Below are 27,434 nucleotides of genomic sequence, written 5' to 3' on the forward strand. Positions count from 1 at the left end.
ACCAGGCACCAGGAAGCAGCCACTGACCCACACACGGCTCTCCTCTGTTGCTCCTCAGTCTGTAGTGCAGAGAGGATGCTGCCTCAACGCTGCGGCACCAGACAGAAAGTCACAACCCCTCCATACCACATGACCCTACTGGAGCAGGGCGGGCACTGGCAGAGGCTAGGAGCAGAGTCCTGACTCCTGGAGCGGCCGCCCGGCACACAAAGGAGCCAAATTAAAAGTGTAAAGAGCCGCATGTGGCTCGCGAGCCACAGTTTGCAGACAACAGTTCTAGAGCAATCATCATTGGTGAGGTAAACTTTAAGTGATAAGGTAATAAGCATGGTAAGAGGAGTCTACACCATGCAGAATCATCAATAGGGTCTTAAGCCTCCAGGTTCCTTTTCTAAAAGCAAACATCATGAGCATTATGGTATAATGTTAAACTACCTACAATTAAAAACAGATTATAATAATATATTCAATGAATGAGCTCTGTAGCAGGGTTTATGGTATGCAGTTGCACATTCCATTGCTATCTTCACACAGATTATTTTTATTAGTGATATTATTACTAACAATCTGCTATTCTGTTTGACTTCCACCTCTGACAAACGAGCTTTGAATTAAATCATCAGGTCTATTTATTTTCTAGGTTAGAAGGACACACCTAGCAGTACTTAGGGGTTACTCCGGGCTCCATATCCAGTAGTGTCTCCAAGCAGTGCTCCATAGACCAGGTGATGCCAGGGATCAAACTGGGGCAGCTGTATTTAAGGCTAATGCTTTATTCCCTGTACTATCTCTCAGATCCTAGACTTGATTGGGGGGTGGGGAGAGGCATGTCTCCTAAACTGTGGGGATTCTCAGCTGATTGTTTCAGTGTAATGGTAGAATGCAGTGATGCTCTGCCACTCCTGGCATGCTCAGGTGGCTTCAGGGCTGCACACACCCTACTATCTTGGAGGAACTTGTACTGCTGGGTACAAGGGTCAGCCATATACAAGGCAAATCACTATAACTCCTATATACAACCACTATATATATGTATGTATACATATGTCTCCTAGATATAACTCCACTATAACCACCTCTCTGACCCACATAAGGTGTTATTACCTTGTGTCTTGTGGTGTCTAAAGTAGAACTTAACTGAGACAAATATCAATTTAACTGAAGGCAATCCCAAAGCACAGGGGTTGGGAGGTGGGGAGTGTCTGGAAACTTGCCTATAGTTTTGGTAATAAAATTAAGGAATGTGTTGCTGCCACCTTCTGGCCATAAGCCAACATAACAGTCTTCACAGAATACTCAAGGAGCAGCAAATTTTAGAATTTGGGGGTGCTGTAGTGTGCTCCTTTTTACAGATGAGACTTTTACAGAGTGTATAACGTAAAGTAGCAGCACTGGTATTAGGAGAACAGAGTTTAGGTTGCATTCTTCTCCTGAACTGTAGGATCCCTCCAGAAGTCAGAAGTGAAGGAAGGCAAAATATGTCTTGAACTTCCCTCAATTGTATTCTAGCAACAGTCTCCAGTCCTACCATTCCCATAAAATGGCTTTTACATCTGCCTGCCTGAACTTTCCAGCCAGCTTTCAGCCTCCAGTGGGATAACAGGATCTGGTGCAGGAGGTTGTGTTTTACCAGCCGAATGATTCTTCCTTCTTTCTATGGCATGCCTGGGGTTTGGCTCACAATCACCTTTGGAGCTATTAAACCAGGTTTCTAAGCAGGGGGCTAGTGCCCCCGCGCGGTTTCCAAAATGTAGACTGGTATGAAATTGCCAGTGACAGCCTGAGTATAGCTGAGCAGCTATCTGCTACCCCCCAGATCAATCTCCACCCCCTTAGCCAACGTCTGTAGCCAGCCTAGGAGTGGGGAAAACCCAGGGTGCCCCATCAGCTCCTTCCAGAAACCCACCTGGAGATCCGGAGGAAAGGGGGAGAAGGGGGTCGGGTGACCCATGTCCGAGCCCCCCTACCCTAGGCCGGGCCAAGAGGCCGCTGGCACATGCGGAGGCCTGCCAGCTGCCCGCCCGTGCTGGCTAAAAATCCTGCTCCAGGAAGGGAGAGAGACCCTCCCAAGCCCGAAGGACAGGGATTTAAGCCCCACCCTAGGCCAACAAAAAAGTCTTAACTTAATATGTTTAAATTGTCATGTATACCGTACTTAAAACAATCTTAGTGGGTTTTTTGTTTGTTTGTTTGTTTTTTGAGTCACAATCCGCAGTGCTCAGGGGTTTCTCCTGGCTCTACCTGAGACATTACTTCTGGCAGACTTGGGGGGACCATATGGGATGCTGGAATTTGAACCACCATCCTTCTGCATGCAAGGCAAACTCCCTACCTCCATGCTATCTCTCCAACCCCAAACGATCTTAATTTTTTAAATAAACTTTCTCAGCTGGGAGATGTGTAGTTCAGGAATACATCATATTCTTTGCATGTGTGAGAGCCTGGCATTCCCCCAAACACCACACACAAAGATGCAGTTTATATTATTATTATATTATATTATATTATTATATTATATTATATGTAGTTTATATTCAGCAAATCTGAGTCAGGCACTGAAATCTATGTTGTTATTATGGTGGTGACAGGGACCATACCCAGGGCCTCATATTATTAACCACTGAGGAACATATGCTCCTCCCAACCATTAGTATCCCAGATTTACTCTTCTTAACTTCAGTAACACACAGTTCTATTCTCTGACCAAAGACATACAGTAGATCTAACAAATCCCAGAACTACTTAGGACAGAAATTGAACACATATTGAACACATATATCTTTTGAATATTTTTGGGTATTTTCTTTAACTGATGTAACTCTCTATATATTCTTCTACTATGATGTTTCTATCCACTTTTCATCTTGTCTTTTCTTTGTAAGCTGTTCAGTAAGGATTGTTGGTGGAACTGTCCCTCAGTTTGATGCCTATGATTGAACTATGTCATGGAAATTGCTGGTCTTGTTCCCATTGCCTCCAGATGCACCAATAACGCTTCATGGCATTGATCCTTGTTTGCATAGACACATTAAAATGGGAAAACACCATACATACAGATAAGTTCTTATCTAATAAATCTCAGTACAATGTACCTTACACCCTGAACATTGATATAATGACCTGGCACAGGCCTCAGAAGAATGGGCATCCTCCATTCACGCCGGAACCAGGCAAGCTATCTACGAAACATCCAAGGTCTTTTATAGCAACAGCTGGAAGCAGTCCTCTACCAGGAAAGACTCTACCAAGGGTCTGACATCGACCTCCTAAAAAGAGACTTCCCGTTTACACTGAGAAGACTTGACAACAACAATGACCTGCTCTACAGGACATGGTTCTCTCTATTGCCCCATAAGTGTGAGGTGAAATGAGAGGATGCTCCGCGCCATCCTGACTACAATATGGGATATGCAGACTCCAGGATCTTTAATACAGAAGCATGATACCAACAACAACAGAGACTAAGTGAGGAATGGAGGTGTATTGCCACTACAGAGGATGACTTGAATTGGACAAACTAGTGTGCCTGGAGCCTAGAGTCAGTCCTGTGCCAGGAAACTTCAGGGGTAGGGTCTCCTTGTATTTAGACCATAATTTGCCTTTCAATATCCCTTATGTTTTGGTGGGCCTATGCAAACAAATGCCACTTTAATACCATTTTTTACTATGTTCCCTTGACTCCAATCCTTAAGAAAAACAACCAAAAAAAAAAAAAAAAACTTCAACATGATGCACATGCTTTTGTGTGAATGCAAAAAAAAAAAAAAACAAAAACAAAAAAAAAAAAACCTTCAACATGATGCACATGCTTTTGTGTGAATGCAAAAAAAAAAAAAAGAAAAAGAAAAACAACCCACTAAAACTTTTGAGGCTAACTTAAACTAGTAAGCATGTGCATGGAACTAGAGAAATGTACTTTGCCCTCGGTGTTTAAGGAGTTACATAAGTCTAATGTCTTTGGATTATATTGTGTGCTGCTAAGAAATAGTATGTACTACAACTGGGGATTTGAGGGACAAAGTAATTGTATTGTACATGGGTTCAGTTTTGTTTTTCTTAATGTTCTTTGGCTGAAAGTTCAAGGCTGGGATATCATCGATGGGACTACCGAGAATTCTGTTTATGGGTGATTGGGCTTCCACTGTAACTTTACCCTGTCCTCTTTCTTTACATCTTTGTTGTCATAATTATAATAATAAAAAAAAAATAAAAAAATAAAAAAAATAAAATAAATTTTTAAAAAAGACTTTTTTGTTGTTGTTTTTGGGCCATACACGGTGGTGCTCAGGAGTTACTACTGGCTCAGAAATTATTCTTGGCAGGCTCAAGGGACCATATGGGATGCCAGGGATAAAGCCTGGGTCAGCTGCATGCAAGGCAAACATCCTCCCACTGTGCTATTGTTCTGGTCCCATCTGTCTTTTTTTTGTGGGGGGCACACCCGGCGGTGCTCAGGGGTTACTCCTGGCTGTCTGCTCAGAAATAGCTCCTGGCAGGCACGGGGGACCATATGGGACACCGGGATTCGAACCAACCACCTTTGGTCCTGGATCGGCTGCTTGCAAGGCAAATGCTGCTGTGCTATCTCTCCGGGCCCGCATCTGTCTTTTTTTTTTTTAATTAGAATTTTTGGGAGGAACTCCTATTCAATATAGTATTTGAAGTACTTGCAATAACAATTAGACAAGAAAAAAATATCAAGGGCATCTAGATAGGAAAGAAAGAAATCAACCTCTCACTGTTTGCACATGACATAATACTATACTGAGAAAATCCTCCAAAAAAATCTTCACCAAAAGAAAAACATAGAAACAACAAAGGTGCAGGCTACAAAATTAATACACAAAAGTCAATGCTTTCTTATACAAAAATAATGATAGAGAAGAAATAGACATTAAAAAACAATCCCATTCACAATAACACCACAGAAATCCAAATACCTTGGAGTCAACTTAACTAAAAAAGTGAAGGATCTATACAAGGAAAATTATAAAACATAGCTTCAAAAATTAAAAGAGGATGCAAGGAAATGGAGACATATACCCTGCTCATGGATTAGGAGAACTACATTGTTAAAATGGCAATACTCCCTCCAAAGCATTGTGCAGATTTAATGACATCCTTCAAAGAAGTGGATCAAACATTCCTGAAATTTATCTGGAACAATAAACACCCAATAATATCTAAAGCAACCCTTAGGAAAAAGAAGATGGGTGGCATCACTTTCCCCAACTTTAAATTATACTACAAAGCAATAGTCATTAAAACAGCATGGTATTGGAATAAAGACAGACCCTCAGACCAATGGAACAGACTTGAATATTCAGAGAATGTTCCTCAGGCATACAATCAATTAATAAAGGAACAAGATACACAAAATGGAGCAAGAAAAGCTTCTTCAATAAGTGGTATTGGGACAACTGGTCAGCACATACGAAAAAAAGCAAACTCGAACCTCTATCTAACACCATGCACAAAAGGTCAAATTAAAATGGATTAAAGACCTTGATATCAGATCTGAAACTATACAGTATATAGAAGAAAACATGGGGCTGGAGTGATAGCACATTGGTAGGGTGTTTGCCTTGCATGCAGATGACCTGGGACAGACATGGGTTCAATCCCTGGCATCTCTTATGGTCTCTCAAGCCTGCCAGGAGTGACTTCTTTGGGTATGGAGTGATAGAACAGTGGTAGGGTGTTTGCCTTGCATGCTGCTAGTCTGGAACAGACCTGGGTTTGATTTCTGGCATTCCATATGGTCCTGTGAGCCTGCCAAGAGTGATTTCTGAGCTCAGAGACAGGAGTAACCCCTGAGCACCACGAGATGTAACCCCAGAAAAAAAAATAAATTAAAAAAAGAAGAAAATGTGGGCAAAACACTCCATGACATTAAAACTAGAGGCATCTTCAAAGAGGAAACACCACTTTCCAAACAAGAGGAAGCAGGGATAAACAAATGGGATTATAAATTGAGAAGCTTCTACCCTTCAAAGGAAACAGTGACTAAGGTAAAAAGGTCACCCACAGAATGTGAAAAACTATTCACACAACACCCATCAGATAAGGGGCTAAAATCTAAGATTACTGACAGAACTTAACAAGAAAAAAAACATCTAACCTCATCAAAAAATGGGGAGAAAAAATGAGGAGAAGAAATGAGAAGACATTTTCTCAGAGAAGAAATACAGATGGCCAAAAGGCACCTGAAAAAATGATTCACATCACTAATCATCTGGGAGATGCAAATCAAAACAACAATGAGAGACTGGCACATATTACAAAGAACAAGAACAACAACTGCTGGTGTGGATGTGGGAAGAGTTGTGCTGGTAAGAATGCCATCTTGGGGGCCGGAGAGATAGCAGGGAGGTAAGGCGTTTGCTTTTCATGCAGGAGGTCATCAGTTTGAATCCTGGCGTCCCATATGGTCCCCCGTGCCTGCCAGGAGCAATTTCTGAGCATGGAGCCAGGAATAACCCCTGAGCACTGCCGGGTGTGACCCAAAAACCACAAAAAAAAAAAAAAAAAAGAATGCCATCTTGTCCAGCCTTTTTGGAAAACAATATGGATATTCCTTAAAAAAAAAAGAAACTAGACATTGGGCTCTCATATGATCCAGCAATATGACTCTTAAAGATATACCCTCTGACCACAAAAACACAATACAATAATGCCCTCTACACTCCTATGTTCATAGCAGTACTATTTACAATATCTAGAATCTGGGAACAACCCAGATGCTCAACAATAGATGAGTGGCTAAAGAAAGTGTGGTGCATCTATACAATGCAGCTGTAAGAAAAAAGGAAGTCATGAAATTGCATATACATGGATGGATATGGAGAATATTACGTTGCATGAAATAAGTCAGAGGAAGAGAGATAAGCACCAAATAGTCTCGCTCATATGTGATATTTAAGAAAAATAAAAGACTGTATAATAATAACACCCAGACACAATAAAGATGAGGACCAGATGGAAGGACCAGCCCATGAAAACAAGCTTATCACAAAGAGTGGTAAGTGCAGTTAGAGAAAGAACTACATTAACAGCTACCATGACAATGATAGAGAGAGAAATACAATTTCTGTCTTGAAGACAGACAGGGGGTAGGGGGAGGTAGAAAATGGGGGGACAATGGTGGTGAAAAAGTTGCACTGGTGAAAGGGGTGCGTATTTTATGGCTGAAACCCAATTACGAGCATGTTTGTAACTATGGTGCTTTAAATAAATAATTTAAAAAATTGGGGGTGGCTGAAGTGATAGCACAGCAGGTAGGGTGTTCTATTCTGGGTTCTATCCCTGGCATTTCATATGGTTCTCCAAGGCCTGTTAGGAGTAATTTATGAATGCAGAACCAAGAGTAGCCCCTGAGCATCACCAGGGTGACCCAGAAACCAAAAAAAAATTTTGGGTTCTGGAGAAATAGTATAACATATAGAGCACTTGCCTTGCATGCACCTACCAAGGTTCAATCCCCAGTACCACATGGTCCCCAGGAACAAACCTAAGCAGAGATAGGAGTATGCCCTGGTACCACTGTATGACTACTTCTCACCCCCAAATAAAAATAAAATAAGATAAATGTTTACAAATTTAGGGGCCACAGGACCAGAGCGATAGGGCATTTGTCTTGCAAGTGGCTGACCTCGATTCAATTCCCAGCATCCCAGGTGGTCCTCTGAGTACCTCCAGGAGTAATTCCTGAGCTCAGAACCAAGAGTAATCTCTGAACATTGCTGGGTGTGACCCAACACTCCCAAAAGAAGTATAGTGGTGGGGGTGATAGTACAGTGAATAGGCACTTGCTTTGAACATGTCTGACCTAGGTTTAATCTCTGGCACCTATATGGTCCCCAAAATTCACCAAGAATAATTCCTGAGAACAGAGCCAGGATTAAGTCCTTAGCACTGCTGAGTGTGGTCTTCTTAAATTTTTTTTAAATTTTAAAAAGTCTTTTGTGTGCTGTGTGATTTGGGGAATTGAACATACAAGACATGTGCTCTTGTGATAAGCCACATCTCAGACTCCTGCTTCTTTTCTTAAGAAGAAGATGAGGGCCCAGAGAGATGGCACAGCGGCGTTTGCCTTGCAAGCAGCCGATCCAGGACCAAAGGTGGTTGGTTCGAATCCCGGTGTCCCATAGGGTCCCCCGTGCCTGCCAGGAGCTATTTCTGAGCAGACAGCCAGGAGTAACCCCTGAGCAACGCCGGGTGTGACCCAAAAACTAAAAAAAAAAAAAAAAAAAAAAAAAAGATGAAAGTTTTGGGCAGTCAGGCAAATATTTAAAAACCTCTTCTAGAGTGATAGCACAGCTGGTAGGGCGTTTGCCTTGCACACTGCAGACCCAGTTTCTATCCCAGGCACCACTGCCAGGAGTGTGAACGCAAAGCCAGGAGTAATCCTAGAGCCCCAAGGTGCGTGGCCCCCAAAAAAGTTTCTTCTAGAAGTAAAATACCTGCCCCAGGGGCAGTGGTGGTGGGTAGAGTGGGATGGGGTGGGGGGAACAGGGGATGTTGGTGGCGGAAAATATGCACTGATGAAGGGTGGTGTACATTCTATGAAACTCAATCATAAACAATTTTGTATCCACAGTGCTTAAAGTAATTATAAGAATAATAAAATTTAAAAAAAATTATAAAGCACTATTATAGGGGTTAAGAATATAAAACTTGGGGGCCAGAGAGGTGGTGCCAGAGGTAAGGTGTCTGCCTTGCAAGCGCTAGCCAAGGAAGGACCACGGTTTGATCCCCCGGCGTCCCATATGGTCCCCCCAAGCCAGGGGCAATTTCTGAGTGCTTAGCCAGGAGTAACCACTGAGCATCAAATGGGTGTGGCCAAAAAAAACAAAAAAAAACAAAAACAAAAGAATATATAATTTGAAAGTGTAAAAAATAAATAAAAGCCTCTTCTATAATATGTACCTAAAATACTACTGTGAAAGATATGTAAGCCAATATGATCAAAATAAAAATTAAAAAATAGGGCCCGGAGAGATAGCACAGTGGCGTTTGCCTTGCAAGCAGCCGATCCAGGACCAAAGGTGGTTGGTTCAAATCCCGGTGTCCCATATGGTCCCCCGTGCCTGCCAGGAGCTATTTCTGAGCAGACAGCCAGGAGTAACCCCTGAGCAACGCTGGGTGTGGCCCAAAAACCAAAAAAAAAAAAAAAAAAAAAAAAAAAAAAATTAAAAAATAGCCTCAGGCCTCCGCCATGCCAAAGGCCTACTTAACAAGGCCTAGGGAGGAGGTGCGGGACTTGGGTGACCCCAGCACCCCTATACCGCCTTGCTCCAGATCTCCAGGGCTTCCCCTGGGCCACATGCCTGGGCAAGCCAGGAAAGGTGGGTCCCTTGGAGGAGTTTGAAGGTTCCCCTAGACCAGGGGTCTCAAACACGCGGCCCACAGGCCATTTATGGCCCTCCATACAACATTTTGTGGCCCGCGGCCAGCCTTCAAATATTGCAGTATTCGCGATTATTCACTTACCAAATAATCGCAATAAAAATCGCATTAGTAAGAAAAAATCGCATTAAACATTCGCATACCCTGAGCAGTTTCATTTGGGGTATGCAAATGTTTAATACGATTTTTTGCTATTTTTTTCTTACTAATACAATTTTTATTGCGAATATTCGGTAAGCAAAATCCCTTATGCGGTCCTGCCTCACCCCGACTTTGCCTCCTGCGGCCCCCAGGTAAATTGAGTTTGAGACCCCTGCCCTAGGCTTTTCCCCATTCCCCACCCGGCTCCTTAGGGAGGGTTGGGTGGGGATTTTGAACTTACAGCCTCCCAACTCTTGAGACCTCTTTCCTTCAGGGAGCTGGGAGTCTGCCAGCATGGGGTTCGGCAGGCCTCCGCCATGCCAAATGCCTTCTTAACCAGGCCTGGGGGGTGGTGCTGGACTTGGGTGACCCCAGCACCCCTCCACCGCCTTGCTCCAGATCTCCAGGGCTTCCCCTGGGCCACATGCCTGGGCAAGCCAGCGAGGTGGGTCCCTTGGAGGAGCTTGAAGGTTCCCCTAGGCTTAACTTGTGGGTGCTGAGAGCTGCTTGGTTGCACTAAAGCAGTCATTGGTAATTTCTTACCAGTCTATATGTTCAAAACTGCGTGGGGGCTATTGCCCCTGCGCACACAATATACATTAATAGTACTCCCTATCCTTGAATTATGTATTTTTTTTGTATGCAGAATGTCCATTTTGTACTCTGCCCTTTCGCACACCCCTACAAAAGCTTATTTTTCTCTTTAACTCTCTCACCCCCTACCATCATTACTCCACATATACTGGAGTTAACACCCCCACCCCCCCAACTATTTCAAAAGGCATAAAATGGATACGTATGTCTTTTTCAACATTTTATGTGTGTTTTCTTTGACAGCTATAGCTCTTGCTGAATATTTTCTTATACAGTGACGATTTTCTTCATTTTTTATCTTTTCTTCTCTTTGTGAACTGTTCAGTAGGGAATTTGGTGAAAGAGTCCCTCAGTTTAATGCTTATGTTTGAACCAAGTCACGGGTATTGTTGGACGTGTTCTTATGCCCTCATATCACCGATAACGCCACGTGGCTTTATTTCTTGTTTGCATAGGCACATTAAAAAGGGAAAATGCTATACATACAAATTAGTTCTTATCTAATAGAGATGGGAACACACAAATCTTGTAGTGCAATGGGACCTTACGCCCTGAACATTGACATAATGACCTGGCACAGGCCTCAGAAGAAAGGGCATTCTTCATTCACCCCTGATCTAGGAAAGCCATTCACGAAACATCCAAGTTTGTCTATAACATCACCTGGAAACAATCCTCTACCAGGGAAGACCCTACCGCTGTTCTGACATTGACCTACTCAAAAGAGACTTCCCTTAACACTGAGAAGACTTAACAACAACGACCTGCTTACTGGACAGGGCTTTCTGCATTGCCCTTTAATTGTGAGGTGAAACTAGAGGATGCTCCACACCAGGCTGACTTTAATGTAGGATATGCAGATTTCAGGATCTTTAATACCAAAACCTGATGCCAACAATAGAGACTGTGTGAAAAATAAAACTGTATTGGCACTACAGACAATGACTTGGATTGAACAAACTAGTTTGCCTGGAGCCTAGAGTTGTCTTATGCCAGGAAACTTCAGGGGTAGGGTCTCCTTGTATTTAGGCCAAGGCTTTTCCTTTCCATGTCCCCCATATTTTGGTGGGCCTATGCAAACAATATTTGCCACTCTAACACCGTTTTTACTGTGCTCCTTTGACTCTAAACCTTAAAAAGAACCCACTTAAACTTTTGATGTTAACTTAAACTAATATGCATGTGCATGAAAATGTAAAAAAATACTATGCCTTCAATATTTAAGGAGTCACATAAATTTCATGGCTTTAGATTTCTCTGTGTACTGCTAAGAAATGTTATAATGTTCTACAATCTGGGGACTTGTGGACAAAGTAATTGTACATGGATTCTGTTTTATTTTTCTTAATGTTCTTTGACTGTAAGTTCAAAATTTAGGCATCAGCAAGGGGATTTCTTCTGAGAACTGTTTATGGGTGATTGTCCTTCACTGTAACTTTACCTTGTCCTCTTTCTTTCCATCATTGTTCTTATAATTAAAAAATTAAAAAATAGCCTCTTTTAGATTCTGTTTCAGAAAGATTCTTCTTGAGGATGGTTCTCAGACTGCAGAATAAAGGGGAGTGGCAGGCAGGAAAGAACTTCCAGTACCTAGACAGGTGGTCAGAGCCAGAGACTTAGACAGAAGAAACTGGCCAGGAGGCAGAGGAGATGCTGACCTGGGGACTTTCTCCCAAGTGGAAACCCTCACACAGCATGTTGCCCCTCACTCCTTTCCTTTCCCTTCCGTGGCTGCCAGCTCTCCCAGACTCGCTGGTGCTGAACTGCTAGAGTCCACCTGCCTGGTGTGATTCTGCCAGCTCTGCCTGGTGGCTGTGGCCAGGAGACACCTGTCTTACTGCAGTGCGATGGCCCCAGGTGTGTGACACTCTAGGAATGTGCTGGCCTCTCTGTGTGGTGGCTTGAAGATATAGTGAGTGTGGGGGAGAACAGCTTCTCCTCAATGACCTTCATATCAGACTGCTCCAAGACTTGCTGAATTCAAGACCTGAGTAATAGCACAGCTTTTGCCTTGCATGCAGATGACCCAAAACAGACCCAGGCTTGATCCTTAGCATCCCATATGGTCCCCTGAGCCTGCCAAGAGCGATTTCTGCATGCAGAGCCAAAAGTAACGCCTGAGCACTGCCCAGTGTGACCCCAAAACAAGCACTGGTTGAATAATAGTGTGTGCATATGCATGTGTGTGTGCTTTCTCATACTTGATCCAGTGTATGTATGTCATGAGAGTATTTAAAGTAGGAATAAGGAAGGCTGAATGATGAGTGGGGAAACATTCCCTAGTTTCAATGGTTCTAGGACTCCTCAGAAACAGTGTTCTTAAGAGAAAACAAATAAAAGGGGTTAAGCTGGGGTGAGAACATAAACCGTATGGGTGGCTGGAGAGCTGGTGACTAGTACTTCAGATAGAATGGAGCACTGGATAAGGACTAGGAAATGCTGGCTGTCATGCAGAAGTGAGTTGTGCATGGCTGGTTATCCCTCAGAATGCCAGACTAGTAGGTGGAGGAGACATGTTAAACTCAGTTGGCTAAACTTGATTCTGGTGGTGTTTCCATCATTTCCCATTTGTGACTCCCTTTCCCCATCTCTTCCTGCTGCTGCTTTGAGGAAGCATTTTTTACCTGCAAGTGCAACATCACATTTGCTTATAGCCTGAGATGCTTCCACTTTGTTCCTGGGTTTTAGAGCATTTATCCTAAGAGAACCAGGGTCTTATGAAAAGACTAAGATTAGCTGAGAACCTTGCATGCATGTTCAATCAGCAAACTACATAATCCAATGTCAACTTGACCTCTTCAATCAGAAGTGATGCTGCTGAGCCCAGAAGAAAAGGTACTCTTTCATATGTTTTTAATTTATCATTTTGTATTTAAACACCATGGTTACAGGGTGTTCTTTTTATGACTACAACCCAACTACAATCATGTTTGTTATCATGGTGCTTAAATAAAGATGCTATTTAAAAAGAAAAAAATTTAAAAAGAAAAAATAAAGCTAACCACTAACTTTGATTAAATAATAGCAACAGCTCTAGAAGCCTGGCTTGATTTGAAATGTCAGTTTCACCTTTATACTGTCTGCTATTTAGCCTCAAAAGACCATCATGTTGTAGCAGATCAGTTGGGAACTTGTTGAATATGGTAATATTAGAAGGTCCACTTGAGAACTAGATTCCAGTCTCCTCTATCCCCAAGAAGCATTTATTAGAATATAGAATAAACCAACCTGACACTTAGAGCAATTAAAACCACACTTTTAGTAACAGTTAAGTATCAGTGGACAGCAAAAGATAATTCAAAACAGGAGTGTAAAATTGGAAGACAAATTAATATTCTTCATCCTCATCCTCCCCATTAGCACTATCTGCTCCAACCTCTTCATAATCCTTCTCAAGGGCAGCCATGTCCTCACGGGCCTCAAAGAATTCTCCCTCCTCCATGCCCTCACCCACATACCAGTGAACAAAGGCACGCTTGGCATACATCAAATCAAACTTATGATCCAAGCGAGCCCAGGCCTCAGCAATGGCTGTGGTGTTGCTCAGCATGCACACAGCTCGCTGGACCTTGGCCAGGTTCCCACCAGGAACCACAGTGGGAGGCTGGTAATTAATACCAACCTTGAAGCCAGTGGGACACCAGTCCACAAACTGGATGCTGCGCTTGGTCTTGATGGTGGCAATGGCAGCATTGACATCTTTGGGGACCACCTCACCACGGTATAACAGGCAACAAGCCATGTATTTACCATGGCGAGGGTTGCATTTCACCATCTGGTTGGCTGGCTCAAAGCATGCATTGGTGATCTCTGGAACAGAAAACTGTTCGTGGTAGGCTTTCTCAGCAGAGATGACAGGGGCATATGTGGCCAGAGGGAAATGAATGCGGGGGTAGGGCACCAGGTTGGTCTGGAATTCTGTCAGGTCAACATTCAGGGCGCCATCAAATCGGAGAGAAGCGGTGATGGAGGACACAACCTGGCTAATAAGGCGGTTCAGGTGTTTGTAGGTCGGGCGCTCGATATCAAGGTTTCTACAACATATGTCAAAGATGGCCTCATTGTCCACCATGAAGGCACAATCAGAGTGCTCCAGAGTGGCATGGGTGGTGAGGATGGAGTTGTAGGGCTCAACTACAGCAGTGGAAACCTTGGGGGACGGGTATACGGAGAACTCGAGCTTGGACATCTTGCCATAATCGACAGAGAGACATTCCATCAGTAGGGAGGTGAACCCAGAACCGGTTCCCCCACCAAAGCTGCGGAACACCAAGAAGCCCTGAAGACCTGTGCACTGGTCAGCCTAGAAAACAAAAGTATTAACTCTGTGAAAGCTGGGAAAGTAGCAATGAAGTAGCAGGATCCATTTCACTGACCCATGTTTTAAAAAAAACCTAGGCCCTATAGAACACTTTACAAATAGTAATTTGTTTTGGTTTGTTTTTGTTTTGGGGTCACAGCCAGCAGAGATCAGGAGTTACTCCTGGCTCTGTGCTCAGAAGTCGCTCCTGGCAGGCTGAGGGGACCGTATGGGATGCTGGGATTCGAACAGGGGTTCGTCCTATGTTGTCCACATGCAAGGCAAATGCCTTACTGCTGTGCTACCACTCTGGCCCCTACAAATAGTGCAACCAGTGAGTACAAATTGAGCACACATCAACTTATCCAGGTTATAAAGCTGAAATGAAATATCCTTTTCTAAAAAAAAGAAAGAAAGAGAAAGAGAGAAAGAGAAAGAGAAAGAGAAAGAGAGAAAGAGAGAGAGAAAGAGAGAGAGAGAAAGAGAGAGAGAAAGAGAAAGAGAGAGAAAGAGAGAGAAAGAGAGAAAGAAAGAAAGAAAGAAAGAAAGAAAGAAAGAAAGAAAGAAAGAAAGAAAGAAAGAAAGAAAGAAAGAAAGAAAGAAAGAAAGAAAGAAAGAAAGAAAGAAAGAAAGAAAGAAAGAAAGAAAGAAAGAAAGAAAGAAAGAAAGAAAGAAAGAAAGAAAGAAAGAAAGAAAGAAAGAAAGAAAGAAAGCAAGAAAGCAAGAAAGCAAGAAAGCAAGAAAGCAAGAAAGCAAGAAAGCAAGAAAGAAAAAGAAAGAATCCTTTTCTGGTCTCCTGAGCATCTCCAGGAGTTAATTACTGAGTGCAGAGTCAGCCCATAAGTGTGATTCCCCAAAAATTTCCCCCCAAGAAACAAAAACACAACCCAACTCTCTCCTCATTTTAAAATATTTGTAGTGTTTTACAATACAGAAAAAACCCTCTATACTTCTATGTACATCACAGCAGTATTCACAATAGCCTGAATCTGGATACCCACGTGGCCCAAGAACTGATGAGTAGATAAAGAAATGTGTACATCTACATAATGGAATACTATGCGACTGTTAGGAAAGGAAGCCATAAAAGTTGCTTATACATGATGGATATGGAGTCTTATGCTAAGTGCAATCTGTCAGAGGGAGAGGGATGGGCATAGAATGATCACTCATTTGTGGGATATAAAAAGGGATGGTATGATAATAATATCCAGAGACAATAGTTGAGGGCCAGGAGGACCAGTCCATGATAGGAAGCTTGCCACAAAGAGCAGGGGACTATAGTTAGGAAAGAGAAGGGACCACTATGACAATGATAGTTGGAAATGATCACTAGGACAAGAACTGGGTGCTGAACAGAGATTAAGTGATATGCATGATACCCCTTAGTAGCAATACTGCAAACCACAGTGTGCATGTATGTGAGTGTGAGTATTAGGGAAATGTCTGCCACAGAGGCAGGCAGGGGAGAATGCAAGGGAGGGTAGGAAGGAAACTGGGGACATTGGCGGTAAGAAATGCGCCCTGGTGAGGGTAGTCATTGTATGACTAAAATCACGAACAACTTTAAACTGTGATTCAATTAAAGAATTTATTTTAAACAATAAAGTATTTACTCACTAGTTTACGAATTTGGTCCAAGACAGGGTCAATGATCTCCTTGCCAATAGTGTAGTGCCCACGGGCATAGTTATTGGCGGCATCTTCCTTGCCCGTGATGAGCTGCTCAGGATGGAAGAGCTGGCGGTAGGTGCCAGTGCGAATTTCATCTGGAAAAGGAAAATCAAGCACTCCTCCATCAGCAATGATCTATACCATCCTGCTCAAGGACAGATGCCCTCTGAGTCCCTGTGACACACTCCTGTCCACCAGCCACCCACCGTGGGCTACTCACTGAGGCCACTCACCAATGACTGTGGGTTCCAAGTCTACAAATACAGTCCTGGGCACATATTTGCCAGTGCCCGTTTCACGGAAGAAGGTGTTGAAGGAGTCATTTCCTCCCCCCATGGTCTTGTCACTGAGCATCTGGCCATCAGGCTGGATGCCGTGTTCCAGGCAGTAGAGCTCCCAGCAGGCATTGCCGATCTGGACACCAGCCTGGCCAACGTGGATGGAGATGCACTCACGCTGGGGGAAGAAACAAGGGGACAAATGTCAGACTAGAGTAGCGTTAGGTAGGACACTTAGAAATGATTCACGCATAATGACTAACTTCCACCTTTCTGTAGCCTGGGACTATCTCACAAGTAAAAGACTTGGTTGGGTGGCCAGAGCAATAGCACAGTGGGGAGGCTGTTTGCCTTGCAAGAGGCTAAGCAGGGTTCGATCCCGGGCATCCCATGTGATTCCCAGAGCCCTCCAGGAATAGTTCCTTAGCACAAAGCCAGGAATAGGCCAAGTCTGAGCCCTGATTGTCTCCAAGTGTGACCAAAAAATAAAGCCTTGGTTGAAGACTAATTAAAAAATATATTTGGAGGGGCCAGAGCGGTGGCGCTAGAAGTAAGGCATCTGCCTTGCAAGCACTAGCCTAGGATGACAGCAGTTCAATCCCTCGGTGTCCTATATGATCCCTTCAAGCCAGGAGCGATTTCTGAGCGTATAGCCAGGAGTAACTCCTGAGTGTCACCGGGTTTGACCCAAAAACAAAAACTTAAGCACCAAACTCAAAGTCAACTTGACACCAGAAATGATACCCAATCCATAGCAAGCTATACACAAAGGAGACCTCTTACACTAGCAGTCCAAAGGACAAAGTGGGGAGGTATGGGATGCATGCTGGAACCATGGAGTGGAAGGAGGACAACACCTGTGGTGGAAATGGCCCTAATTCTTTGTCACTGTGTACCTTAAATATTACTGTGAAAGACTTATAATTCACTTTGATCACAATAAAAATTATTATAAAAATGTATTTGAGGGGCCAGGAAGGTGGCACTAGAAGTAAGGTGTCTGCCTTGCAAGTGCTAGTGTAGGACCGCAGTTTGATCCCCTGGTGTCCCATATGGTCCCTCCCCCCCAAGCCAGGAGCGATTTCTGAGCGCATAGCCAGGAGTAAACCCTGAGCGTCAAACGGGTGTGGCCCAAAAACTAAAAAAAAAAAAATGTATTTGAAAACCAAAGATATATTAATAACTACTAACTAACACTAGATATCAGATCTAGACTATGTGGCCATATTAAATATTCAAGGTCAGAATACTAGCACTTTTGGATGACAAACTGCTCTCTACAAATCCCAAATTCCATAAAATGTGTTCAAAAAGAGGGGTCTGTAGCTATTAGGGCATTTGCCTCACACACAGCTAACCCAGGTTTAATCCTCAGCATCCCATATACTCCCCAACCTCACAAGGGTGCAGACCAGATACTGAGCACCAATCAGAATGGGACCCCTCCACCAAATAAAGGTGGAGAAACAGTTCAGCTGACTACCTAATCACAGGCAGAATTCCCCCCGCTCCAGGTCTGATTCACGTTGTGATTAGAAAACTATTGCGATGGTCAGATCCCTCTTTGATTTTAATTTTTAAGAGATAGAAGTGTTTGCTTTGCATGTGATCAATCCAGGTTTACCCCAGATGTCCCAGGAGTAACCCTCCCCAGCATTGCCAGAGGGTGTGTGACCCCAAAACAGGAAAAAAAAAACACAAAAGACTAGAGCTTCTCCCTCAACCTTTTAAAACAAGCTTAAAGCAGAAAATAAAAAATGAAAAATAAAACTCTGACTCTGGAAAAAAAATGCTAGAAAAGCAGCAGATAGCTGTAGGACTATATGAGGTGGCAGGGATCAACTGTAAGCAGGCCCCAAGTGCCTTAGCCTCTGTAGTGTCTCTCATGTTCCAGGAAAAAATAGTAATAACAAATATGGGTAAGGAAGGAAAGATATGTTCAAACCTCCAAATGCCAAGAATTTACTAACAATTTAACCATGGAAGGAAGGAGAAAGGATACACCTTTTAAGGTTTCAGACTGTAATAATACTGTGAAAACTTTGCCATGCTGATCAAGGTTTTTATCTTGGGAGAGGGACCACATCATCATCACTCATAGGTGACTCCTGGCTCTGCGTTCAAAAATCACTCCTGGCAGGCTTAGGGGACTATAATGGATGCCAGGGGTTCAAAGCAAAAACCTTACCAGCTATGCTATTTCACTCTGGACCCTCCAGGCCATTTTATTTTATTTATTGGGGGGGGGGGTTTGCGGCCACACCCAGTGGTTTACTGGATTTACTCAGGGGTTTACTCTTGACTCTGCACTCAAATTATTTCTTGCAGGCTTGTGGGACCATATGAGATGCTGGGCATGAGCCCAGGTGATGCAAACGCCCTACAAACTACCTGCTGTGATATGGCTCTGGCTCCTCGCAAGGTAATTTTTTAAGTTGCCAAACTCATTCCTGCTTAGGCAAACAAAACAGAGTATATAATCTGCTCCCAGATTTAAAGAGCAAAAGGGTTTTTACTGTTTCAGATTAAGTCAGAAAAACTATGTTGAGATGGGCAATATTAAAAATATTTCCCTGGGGGGTGGGAAAAAATTTTCCATTTCACTCTCCCTAAGAAGGTTTCAAAAATTTTTAAAACTGAATAGGAAGGTAGCAAGATTTAATACCAGCTAAGATCTGAAAGGGCCTAATTCCATAATCAATAAAGACTGAAGCCACAGCGTTTGATTTATGAGTCCCTCCTTCCCACCCATGCTCCTTATTAAAACAATCAAGGTCAGCTGACCTCATCTGCAAACTGTGTCAGGCTGTGGAGGGACTAATGAATGAGGCTCTAATGAACCCAGGACTATTGACCATTGCGTTATCTTTACCTTTCACTGAACTTTGGAAATTTCACAGTCTTAGAGTTAGAAGGAATATGAATATCTGAGAAAGTCACTCAGTCTACCTAGGAGCTCATTTCTCTTTGAACCCCCAAAACTTAATTGTGCACCAATCGAAATTGCTTTCTCATTCAGACTGGCTATGGTTTTGCCCTCCACTGTTTTAGGCCATACCAGGTCATGCTCAGGGCTTCCTCCTGGTTGTACTGGGAACTGAACGAGGGTTGGCTGCCTGCTAGGCAAGTAAGCATGTGACCAGCTCAGATCCCATTTTGCCTTTCACTATACCGAGCTACTAAGCAGGTGAGGTGTCAGTCACTAGAATCCCTTTAAACACAAGGCAACTGTGTCTAGTAAAAAGAAAAGCACAGTTAAGCTAGAGAGGCAACTATTGCTTGCTGTCTGTCGCCTTCCAATAGACTTGTCACTCTCTCCCTCATTTTTCCAGGAATCTTTTGGTCTTGGGGTTAAAGCACTGAAGTTGTTAGTCAGCTGGTTGTGTGAGGGTCACAGGCCGATTATTCACTTTAACAGCCTTTCCAAAAGGTTACTATTTCAAGACTTTGACACAAATTTCTTTTTTTTTTAAACACTGACTTCTCTAAAAGGCAATTTCCAATACTTGAATATAAATGACATAAAATACTCAAGCTGTGTGCAATTTCAAGTCTGTAAACAAAAGAGTACAATGTCAGCAGAAGTTTACTCTGGCCTTTTAAATAAAACATCCTTTTAATAGGCTTTAAGGCCTGCTTCAGTGAATTGCAAAGTTTCAAAGTTTCAGGAGCAGAGACTTCTCACATTAAAACTTAAAATGCAGTATTCCACAATAGCCTCCACTCGTGGGCGGCACCCCCAAGAACCACCTCCATTCCCCAGGAGGCCGGATGCTACTTGGAGCTCCCGATCTTCCCCTGATGATTTCACAGCCACCGGGGTGGGGCGGGAGTCCAGAAAGCCTGGGGTGCGGGATGCGCCCCCACCGCACCCCCGCCACTCAGTAGTGCCGCCACTGAGGGAGTGCCGCAAGGAACAGAGTCCAGGAAGCCCTTATCTCCACAGGTCCCGGGGAACAGTTGAGGGTTCCAACCCCAGGCCCCAGCGACAAACTCTTAAAGCTCAGGAAGTTTCTCCGGACCCACCTACATACAGCAGCTCCCCAAGAGTCCAACTCGAGGAGTGGCGTCTGCCTGAACCACGCAGCTCTCGGGGTCCAGCCACAGAGGCCTGGAAGCCTCTGCATCCAGGTCCCGCCCCCCCCCCCCCCAGGGCTGCACACTCCCCCGCACCTCTGGGGTCCCCATTCACCATGATGAGGAGTTGTCGGTGTCGTGGGACTAGAAGGTGAATGGTCTAGGGGTCGGCGTCAGATTTCTCCCACTAGCGACTGACAAGGAGTCCAGAGAAGAAGTAGTGAACGCAGGCCACCCCCAAGGACCCCTATATACCCATCCTGAGCCACCACCCCTGCCCCGCCCCAGAGGGCCCACAGGTGTTACACATGCAAGGCACTAAACTGCATCTTTGACCAGGCAGAAAGCCATTTAAAATCACATCTAATAGGGGCCAAAGCATTAGCAGAACTGGTCGGGCATTTGCCTTGCAGTGGCTGACCCGGTTCGACCCCAAGCATCCTATGGTTTCCCTGAGATAACCAGGAGTGCAGAGCCAGGAGTAGCCCTTGAACACCCCCGGGTATGGCCCAAAAACTAAAACAAAAAAAATCATACATATCTAATAGTACAACGGGTAGAGCACTTACCTTGCATGTATGGCCCAAAAACTAAAACAAAAAAATCATACATATCTAATAGTACAACGGGTAGAGCACTTACCTTGCATGTAGCCAGACCAGGGTTCAATCCTCAGCATCCCTATGGTCTCCTGAGCACTGACAGGAATAATAATTCCTGAGTATAGAGGCAGGAGCATTGCCAGGTATGGCACCCCCACCAAAAAATATAGACCCTATCTCATTGTATCAATACATCTTTGAGATGATGAAGCAGAGGAAATGGCAGGAGGTGATTACGGTTCATTACATTCCAAAAACAAGGGTGATACAAAGAAAAGAAGGAAGGAAAAGCCAGTGAAGGAAGATTTATGATTGGTTCCTATTTCTGTATGCCATCAGGACTGCTGTTTTACAAACCTTATTTGCACATGACATGCATTTGATTGGCCAATTCCACAAACCTTCATTTTTATAAGGTGTAACCAAGCAGGCTGAGTTGTGCTAAGGTCATGGGCTAGGTGGTGGAGCTGTTGTGGTTATGGACATTGCCATGATGAACTGTTACTGCTGCTGCCAAAGATTCTATGTGCTTATGTGAGCTGTAAAATAAAGAGCCACAATACTACAGACATCTGGTACTCATCATACCAATCATATACTCTATCCTAAAGATAACCTAAAGATAATCAGATTTGCTGTGGGGTGGACAGCAATGCCTAGAGAGATAGCCTAAAGGGCTAGTGCTCGTGGTTTGCATGCAGGAGGCATAGTTTTGATCCCTGGCACTGCATGATCCCCTGAGTACCACTGGGAGTGAGGCCTGAGTAAACTGGTCAAGAGTAACCCTAAATACCCTGTGATGTGGCCCTCAAACAACAAAAAGAGGGATGGGTGGATGGTTTTTAAAGATTCACCTATGTGGGAAAGGTTCACCTGGGAAAATTTAGAGTATTTAGTCTTAATGAGTAAGACCTAAGTTTGCCATCATCAGATATAAAGTGTCATGATTGGGGCTCACAAGGGGTTCGCTGAGAAACTGATATACATATGCAGGTGGAGATGGATGGTGCAGGTGGAGAGCTAGATGAAGGTCTGAATTCCAAGGGCGAGAGATCTGGGTTTAAAGCTACTTAAATTTTTTAAAATTTAAAAAAAATTTTTTTAATTTATTGGTGGGGGGACAATGCACACATGATACTGCTCAGGGCTGTACTTGGCTCTGTACTCAAGAATGACCCTTAGTAGTGCTTGGAGAACCAAATGTAGTACCAGGGATGGAACCGCAGCCAGTCACTAAGGGTTAATTAAGACCAAGTACCCTGGGCTGGAGAGATGGCACAGCAGTAGGGCCTTTGCTTTGCAAGAGGCCCTTGTTTGTTCCCTGGCACTGCAAAAGCAAATGACTACTGGATTGACCAACATGAAAGTAACTGGTAATCTTAATGAGAACAATCAGTATCACAGCTTAAAGAAATTGGTTTTTCAATCCTTGTTCTCTTTGAACACAAATTTTTCTCTACCCCACCCCTCACATCTTTCTAAGTAAGATTTTTGTTTGGTTTTGGTTTTGGGTTTGAGTACCCAGGGGTACTCAGTAGCCAGGGGCTACTTCTGGCTCTGCACTCAAATATTACTCCTAGCAGGCTTGAAATTCCAGGGATTGAACCTGGGTAGGCCACATGGAAGGCAAATGCCCTCCTCACTGTGCTATCACCTCTCTAAGTAAAATTTAATAAAAACTATCTTGCCTCGGGCCGGAGAGATAACATGGAGGTAAGGCATTTGCCTTTCATGCAGGAGGTCATCGGTTCAAATCGAGGCATCCCATATGGTCCCCCGCGCCTGCCAGGAGCAATTTCTGAACCTGGAGCCAGGAATAACTCCTAAGCACTGCCGGGTGTGACCCAAAAAAAAAAAAGAAACTATCTTGCCTCACAAAAAATAAAAGAAAAGGGAGGGAGGGAGGAAGGAAGGGAGAAAGGGAGGAAGGGAGGAAGAAAGTGAGGGGGGAAGAGAGGAATGAAAGATAGATGGAAGAAAGGAAGGAAGGAAAGGAGGGAAAGAAGAAGGGAGGAAGGAAGGAAGAAAGAAAGGGAAGGAGGGAGGAAGAGAGAAAGGAAGGGAGGGAGAAAGGAAAGGAGGGAGGGAGGAAGAAAAAAGGAAATGATGAAGGGAGGAAGGGAGGGAGGGAGAAAGGAAGAAAAGAAGGAAAGGAGGGAGGGAGGAAGGAAAAAGAAAAGGATGAAGAGGGAGGGAGGAAGAAAGGGAGGGAGGGAGGAAGGGAGGAAGGAAAAAGAAAGGAAGGGAGGAAGGGAGGAAGGAAGGAAGAAAAGGAGGGAGGAAGTGAGGAAGGGAGGGAGGAAGGGAGAAATGGAGGGAGGAAGGAAAAAAGAAAGGGAGGGGGAAGGAAGGAAGAAAAGGAGGGAGGGAGGGAGGGAGGGAGAAATGGAGGGAGGGACGGAGACAGGAGGGAGGGACAGAGGACGGGAGGGAGGGAGGAAGGAAGGGAGGGAGGTAGGAAGGGAGGAAGGAAAGGAGGGACGAACGATGGGAGGGAGGGAGGAAGAAATGGAGGGAGGGAAGAAGGGAGGAAGGAAGAAATGGAGGGAGGAAAGAAGGAAGGGAGGAAGAGAGGAAGAAAGGGAGGGAGGGAGGGGGCCCGGAGAGATAGCACAGCGGTGTTTGCCTTGCAAGCAGCCGATCCAGGACCAAAGGTGGTTGGTTCGAATCCCGGTGTCCCATATGGTCCCCCGTGCCTGCCAGGAGCTATTTCTGAGCAGACAGCCAGGAGTAACCCCTGAGCACCGCCGGGTGTGGCCCAAAAACAAAAACAAAAACAAAAAAGAAAGGGAGGGAGGGAGGAAACTCTAAGGGAGGGAGGGAGGGAGGGAGGGAGGATGAATAAGGAATGGGCCAGAGAGAGTTATCACAGTGGGTAGGATGCTTATGTTGCATATGGCCAAACAAGGAATTGTTTGGCATCCTATATGGTCCCCCAGCATCACCAGGACTGATTCCTGAGTGCAGAGCCAGGAGCACTGCTGTGTGTGGTCCCAAAACAAAAAAGAATAAAAAAATTTTTGACTGAGTTTAGTTTATTCTGAAGTAGGCAGTCAAGGAGGGGGCCGTTGTTTTAATATAAATAAAAAGTCTACTGTCCTATATACACAGATGGCAGGGGGCCAGAGCGATAGCACAGCAGTATGACATTTGTCTTGCACGTGGCCAACACAGGATGGACCCTGGTTCAAATCCTGGCATCCCATATGGTCCCCCATGCCTGCCAAGAGTGATTTCTGAGTGTTGAGCTAGAAGTAACCCCTGAGCACCGCTGGGTGTGACACAAAAACCAATAAAATAAAATAAAATACAGATGGCTGGGGTGAAAGCAATAGCGGTAGGGCATTTGCCTTGCATGCGGCTGACCCAGGACAGACCTGGGTTCGATCTCCGGACTCTCATATGGTCTCTCAAGCCAGGAGAGATTTCTTTTTTTTTTTTTTTTTTTTTTTTTTTTTGGTTTTTGGGCCACACCCAGCGATGCTCAGGGGTTACTCCTGGCTGTCTGCTCAGAAATAGCTCCTGGCAGGCACGGGGGACCATATGGGACACCGGGATTCGAACCAACCACCTTTGGTCCTGGATCGGCTGCTTGCAAGGCAAACGCCGCTGTGCTATCTCTCCGGGCCCGCCAGGAGAAATTTCTGAGCGCATAGCCAGGAGTAACCCCTGAGCGTCATCGGGTGTGTCCCCCCCAAAATACAGATGGCCAAAAGGCACATAAAAATATTCCACATCACTAATTATCAGGGAGATGCAAATCAAAACAACAATGAGGTATCATCTCACACCACAGAGAATAGCACACATCATAAAGAACAAGAACAACAAGTGCTGGAGTGAATGAAGGGAGAAAGGTTCTCCTTCACTGCTGGTGGGAATGCCTTTCTGGAAAATATGGATATTCCTTAAAAATCTGGAAGATGAGCTTTTTTATGATCTAGCTATACCACTCCTAGGGATATAACCTAGGAACATAAAAATACAATACCAAAAAAATGCCCTCTGCACTCCTATGCTAATCACAGTACTATTTACAGTAGCCAGAATCTAGAAGCAACCCAGGTTCCCAACAACAGATGAGTGGCTAAAGAAACTATGGTAAATCTACACAATGGAATACTATGCGGCCATTAGAAAAAAATAAAGTTATGAAATTTGCTTATATATGAATTGACATGAGAAGATTATGCTGAGTGAAATGAGTCAGAGGAAGAGGGATAAGCAGAATAACCATCTGTGGAATATAAGGAAAGTAAAAAGAATGTGTGAGGATGATATCCAGAGACAATACAGATGAGGATTAGGAGGACTAGTTCATGGTAGAAAGCATGCCACAAAGAAAGCAGAGCGCAGGGGCCAGAGAGATAGCATGGAGGTAATGCATTTGCCTTGTATGCAGAAGGTTGGCGGTTCGAATCCCAGCATCCCATATGGTCCCCCGAGCCTGCCAGGAGCGAGTTCTGAGCATAGAGCCAGGAGTAACCCCTGAGCACCGCTGGGTGTGACCTCCCCCAAGAAAGAAAGAAAGAAAGGAAGGAAGGAAGGAAGGAAGGAAGGAAGGAAGGAAGGAAGGAAGGAAGGAAGGAAGGAAGGAAGGAAGGAAGGAAGGAAGGAAGGAAGGAAGGAAGGAAGGAAGGAAGGAAGGAAGGAAGGAAGGAAGGAAGGAAGGAAGGAAGGAAGGAAGGAAGGAAGGAAGGAAGGAAAGAAGGAAAGAAGGAAAGAAGGAAAGAAGAAAAGAAAGAAAGAAAGAAAGAAAGAAAGAAAGAAAGAAAGAAAGAAAGAAAGAAAGAAAGAAAGAAAGAAAGAAAGAAAGAAAGAAAGAAAGAAAGAAAGAAAGAAAGAAAGAAAGAAAGAAAGAAAGAAAGAAAGAAAGAAAGAAAGAAAGAAAGAAAGAAAGAAAGAAAGAAAGAAAGAAAGAAAGAAAGAAAGAAAGAAAGAAAGAAAGCAGGGGCCGGGAAGGTGGCGCTAGAGGTAAGGTGTCTGCCTTACAAGCGCTAGCCAAGGAACGGACCACGGTTCGATCCCCCGGCGTCCCATATGGTCCCCCCAAGCCAGGGGCGATTTCTGAGCACATAGCCAGGAGTAACCCCTGAGCGTCAAATGGGTGTGGCCCAAAAACAAACAAAAACAAACAAACAAAAAAAAAGAAAGAAAGAAAGCAGAGTGCAGTGAAAGAAGAGTCTACTATAAAAGGAACATAAATTAATAATAGTGCAAACCACAATGTTAAAGGATAGAGGGGAAGGTGAGAGAGTGCCTGCCCTAAAGTTAGGCAGGGGAGGATGGATGGGAGGGAAGAGAGCATCAGGGAGATGAGAGGAAAACTGTTGACTTTTCCAGTGGAAAAATGCCCACTGGTGAAGATTGCTATACATTATATCACTGTAACTCAAGCATGGACAACTTCATCTGTGAGGGAAAAAATAGTAGTATGAACAGCCCTGTAACTATGGTATTTAAATAAAAATGACAAATTAAAAAATATAAAAGAGTGCCTTTTCTTCTGGGCTCAGCAGCATCACTTCTGATTGAAGAGGTCAAGTTGACATTGGATTATGTAGTTTGCTGATTGAACATGCATGCAAGGTTCTCAGCTAATCTTAGTCTTTTTATAAGACCCTGGTTCTCTTAGGATAAATGCTCTAAAGTCCAGGAACAAAGTGGAAGCATCTCAGGCTATAAGCAAATGTGATGTTGTGCTTGCAGGTAAAACATGCTCCCTCAAAGTAGCAGCAGGAAGAATTTGGAAATAATGGAAACACCACTAGAATTAAGTTTAGCCAACTAAGTTTAACTTTTGAGAAATGATTGTTAATAGAAATTAATATTTGTGGGGCCGGAGAGATAGCATGGAGGTAAGGGATTTGCCTTTCATGCAGGAGGTCATCGGTTCGAATCCCGGCGCCCCATATGGTCCCCCGTGCCTGCCAGGAGCAATTTCTGAGCCTGGAGCCAGGAATAACCCCTGAGCACTGCCGGGTGTGACCCAAAAACCACCAAAAAAAAAAATTAATATTTGTAAAGTAAAAGTCATTTTTTATGGAGCAGGAGTTTTAGGCCAGACTAGTTTAATAAGTAAAGAAAACATGCAATCTCAAAATTGTGATACGAGATCTGGTAATGAGGTGCCCCAAGAAGTATTTAAATGTTCTTTTTCTTTGTTTGTTTGTTTGTTTTGTTTTGTTTTTGGATCACACCTAGCAGTGCTCAGGGGTTACTCCTGGCTCTGTGCTCAGAAATCACTCCTGGCAGGCACGGGGGACCATTCTGGGATTTGAACCACAGGCTGTCCTGGATTGGCTATGTGCAAAGCAAATGCCCTACCACTGTGCTATCTCTCCAGCCCCTCTTTTTCTT

General features: G+C 44.0%; 2 protein-coding genes across 2 annotated transcripts in view; both read right to left on the reverse strand.

The window, feature by feature from the left end:
* Positions 1-27,434, reverse strand: part of BCL2L13 (BCL2 like 13) — a 1,170,396-nt gene that overhangs the window by 676,042 nt on the left and 466,920 nt on the right. The gene's annotated exons all lie outside the window — the stretch shown is intronic.
* On the reverse strand, positions 13,472-16,573 carry TUBA8 (tubulin alpha 8). The gene is made up of 3 exons (XM_049783588.1): positions 16,351-16,573; positions 16,064-16,212; positions 13,472-14,446 (listed from the first exon to the last, which is right to left on the reverse strand). The coding sequence occupies exons 1-3, from the start codon at positions 16,469-16,471 to the stop codon at positions 13,472-13,474; spliced, it is 1,245 nt and encodes a 414-aa protein (XP_049639545.1). The 5' UTR covers positions 16,472-16,573.

Source organism: Suncus etruscus, chromosome 11, assembly GCF_024139225.1.
Source record: "Suncus etruscus isolate mSunEtr1 chromosome 11, mSunEtr1.pri.cur, whole genome shotgun sequence".
NCBI classification, from domain to species: domain Eukaryota; kingdom Metazoa; phylum Chordata; class Mammalia; order Eulipotyphla; family Soricidae; genus Suncus; species Suncus etruscus.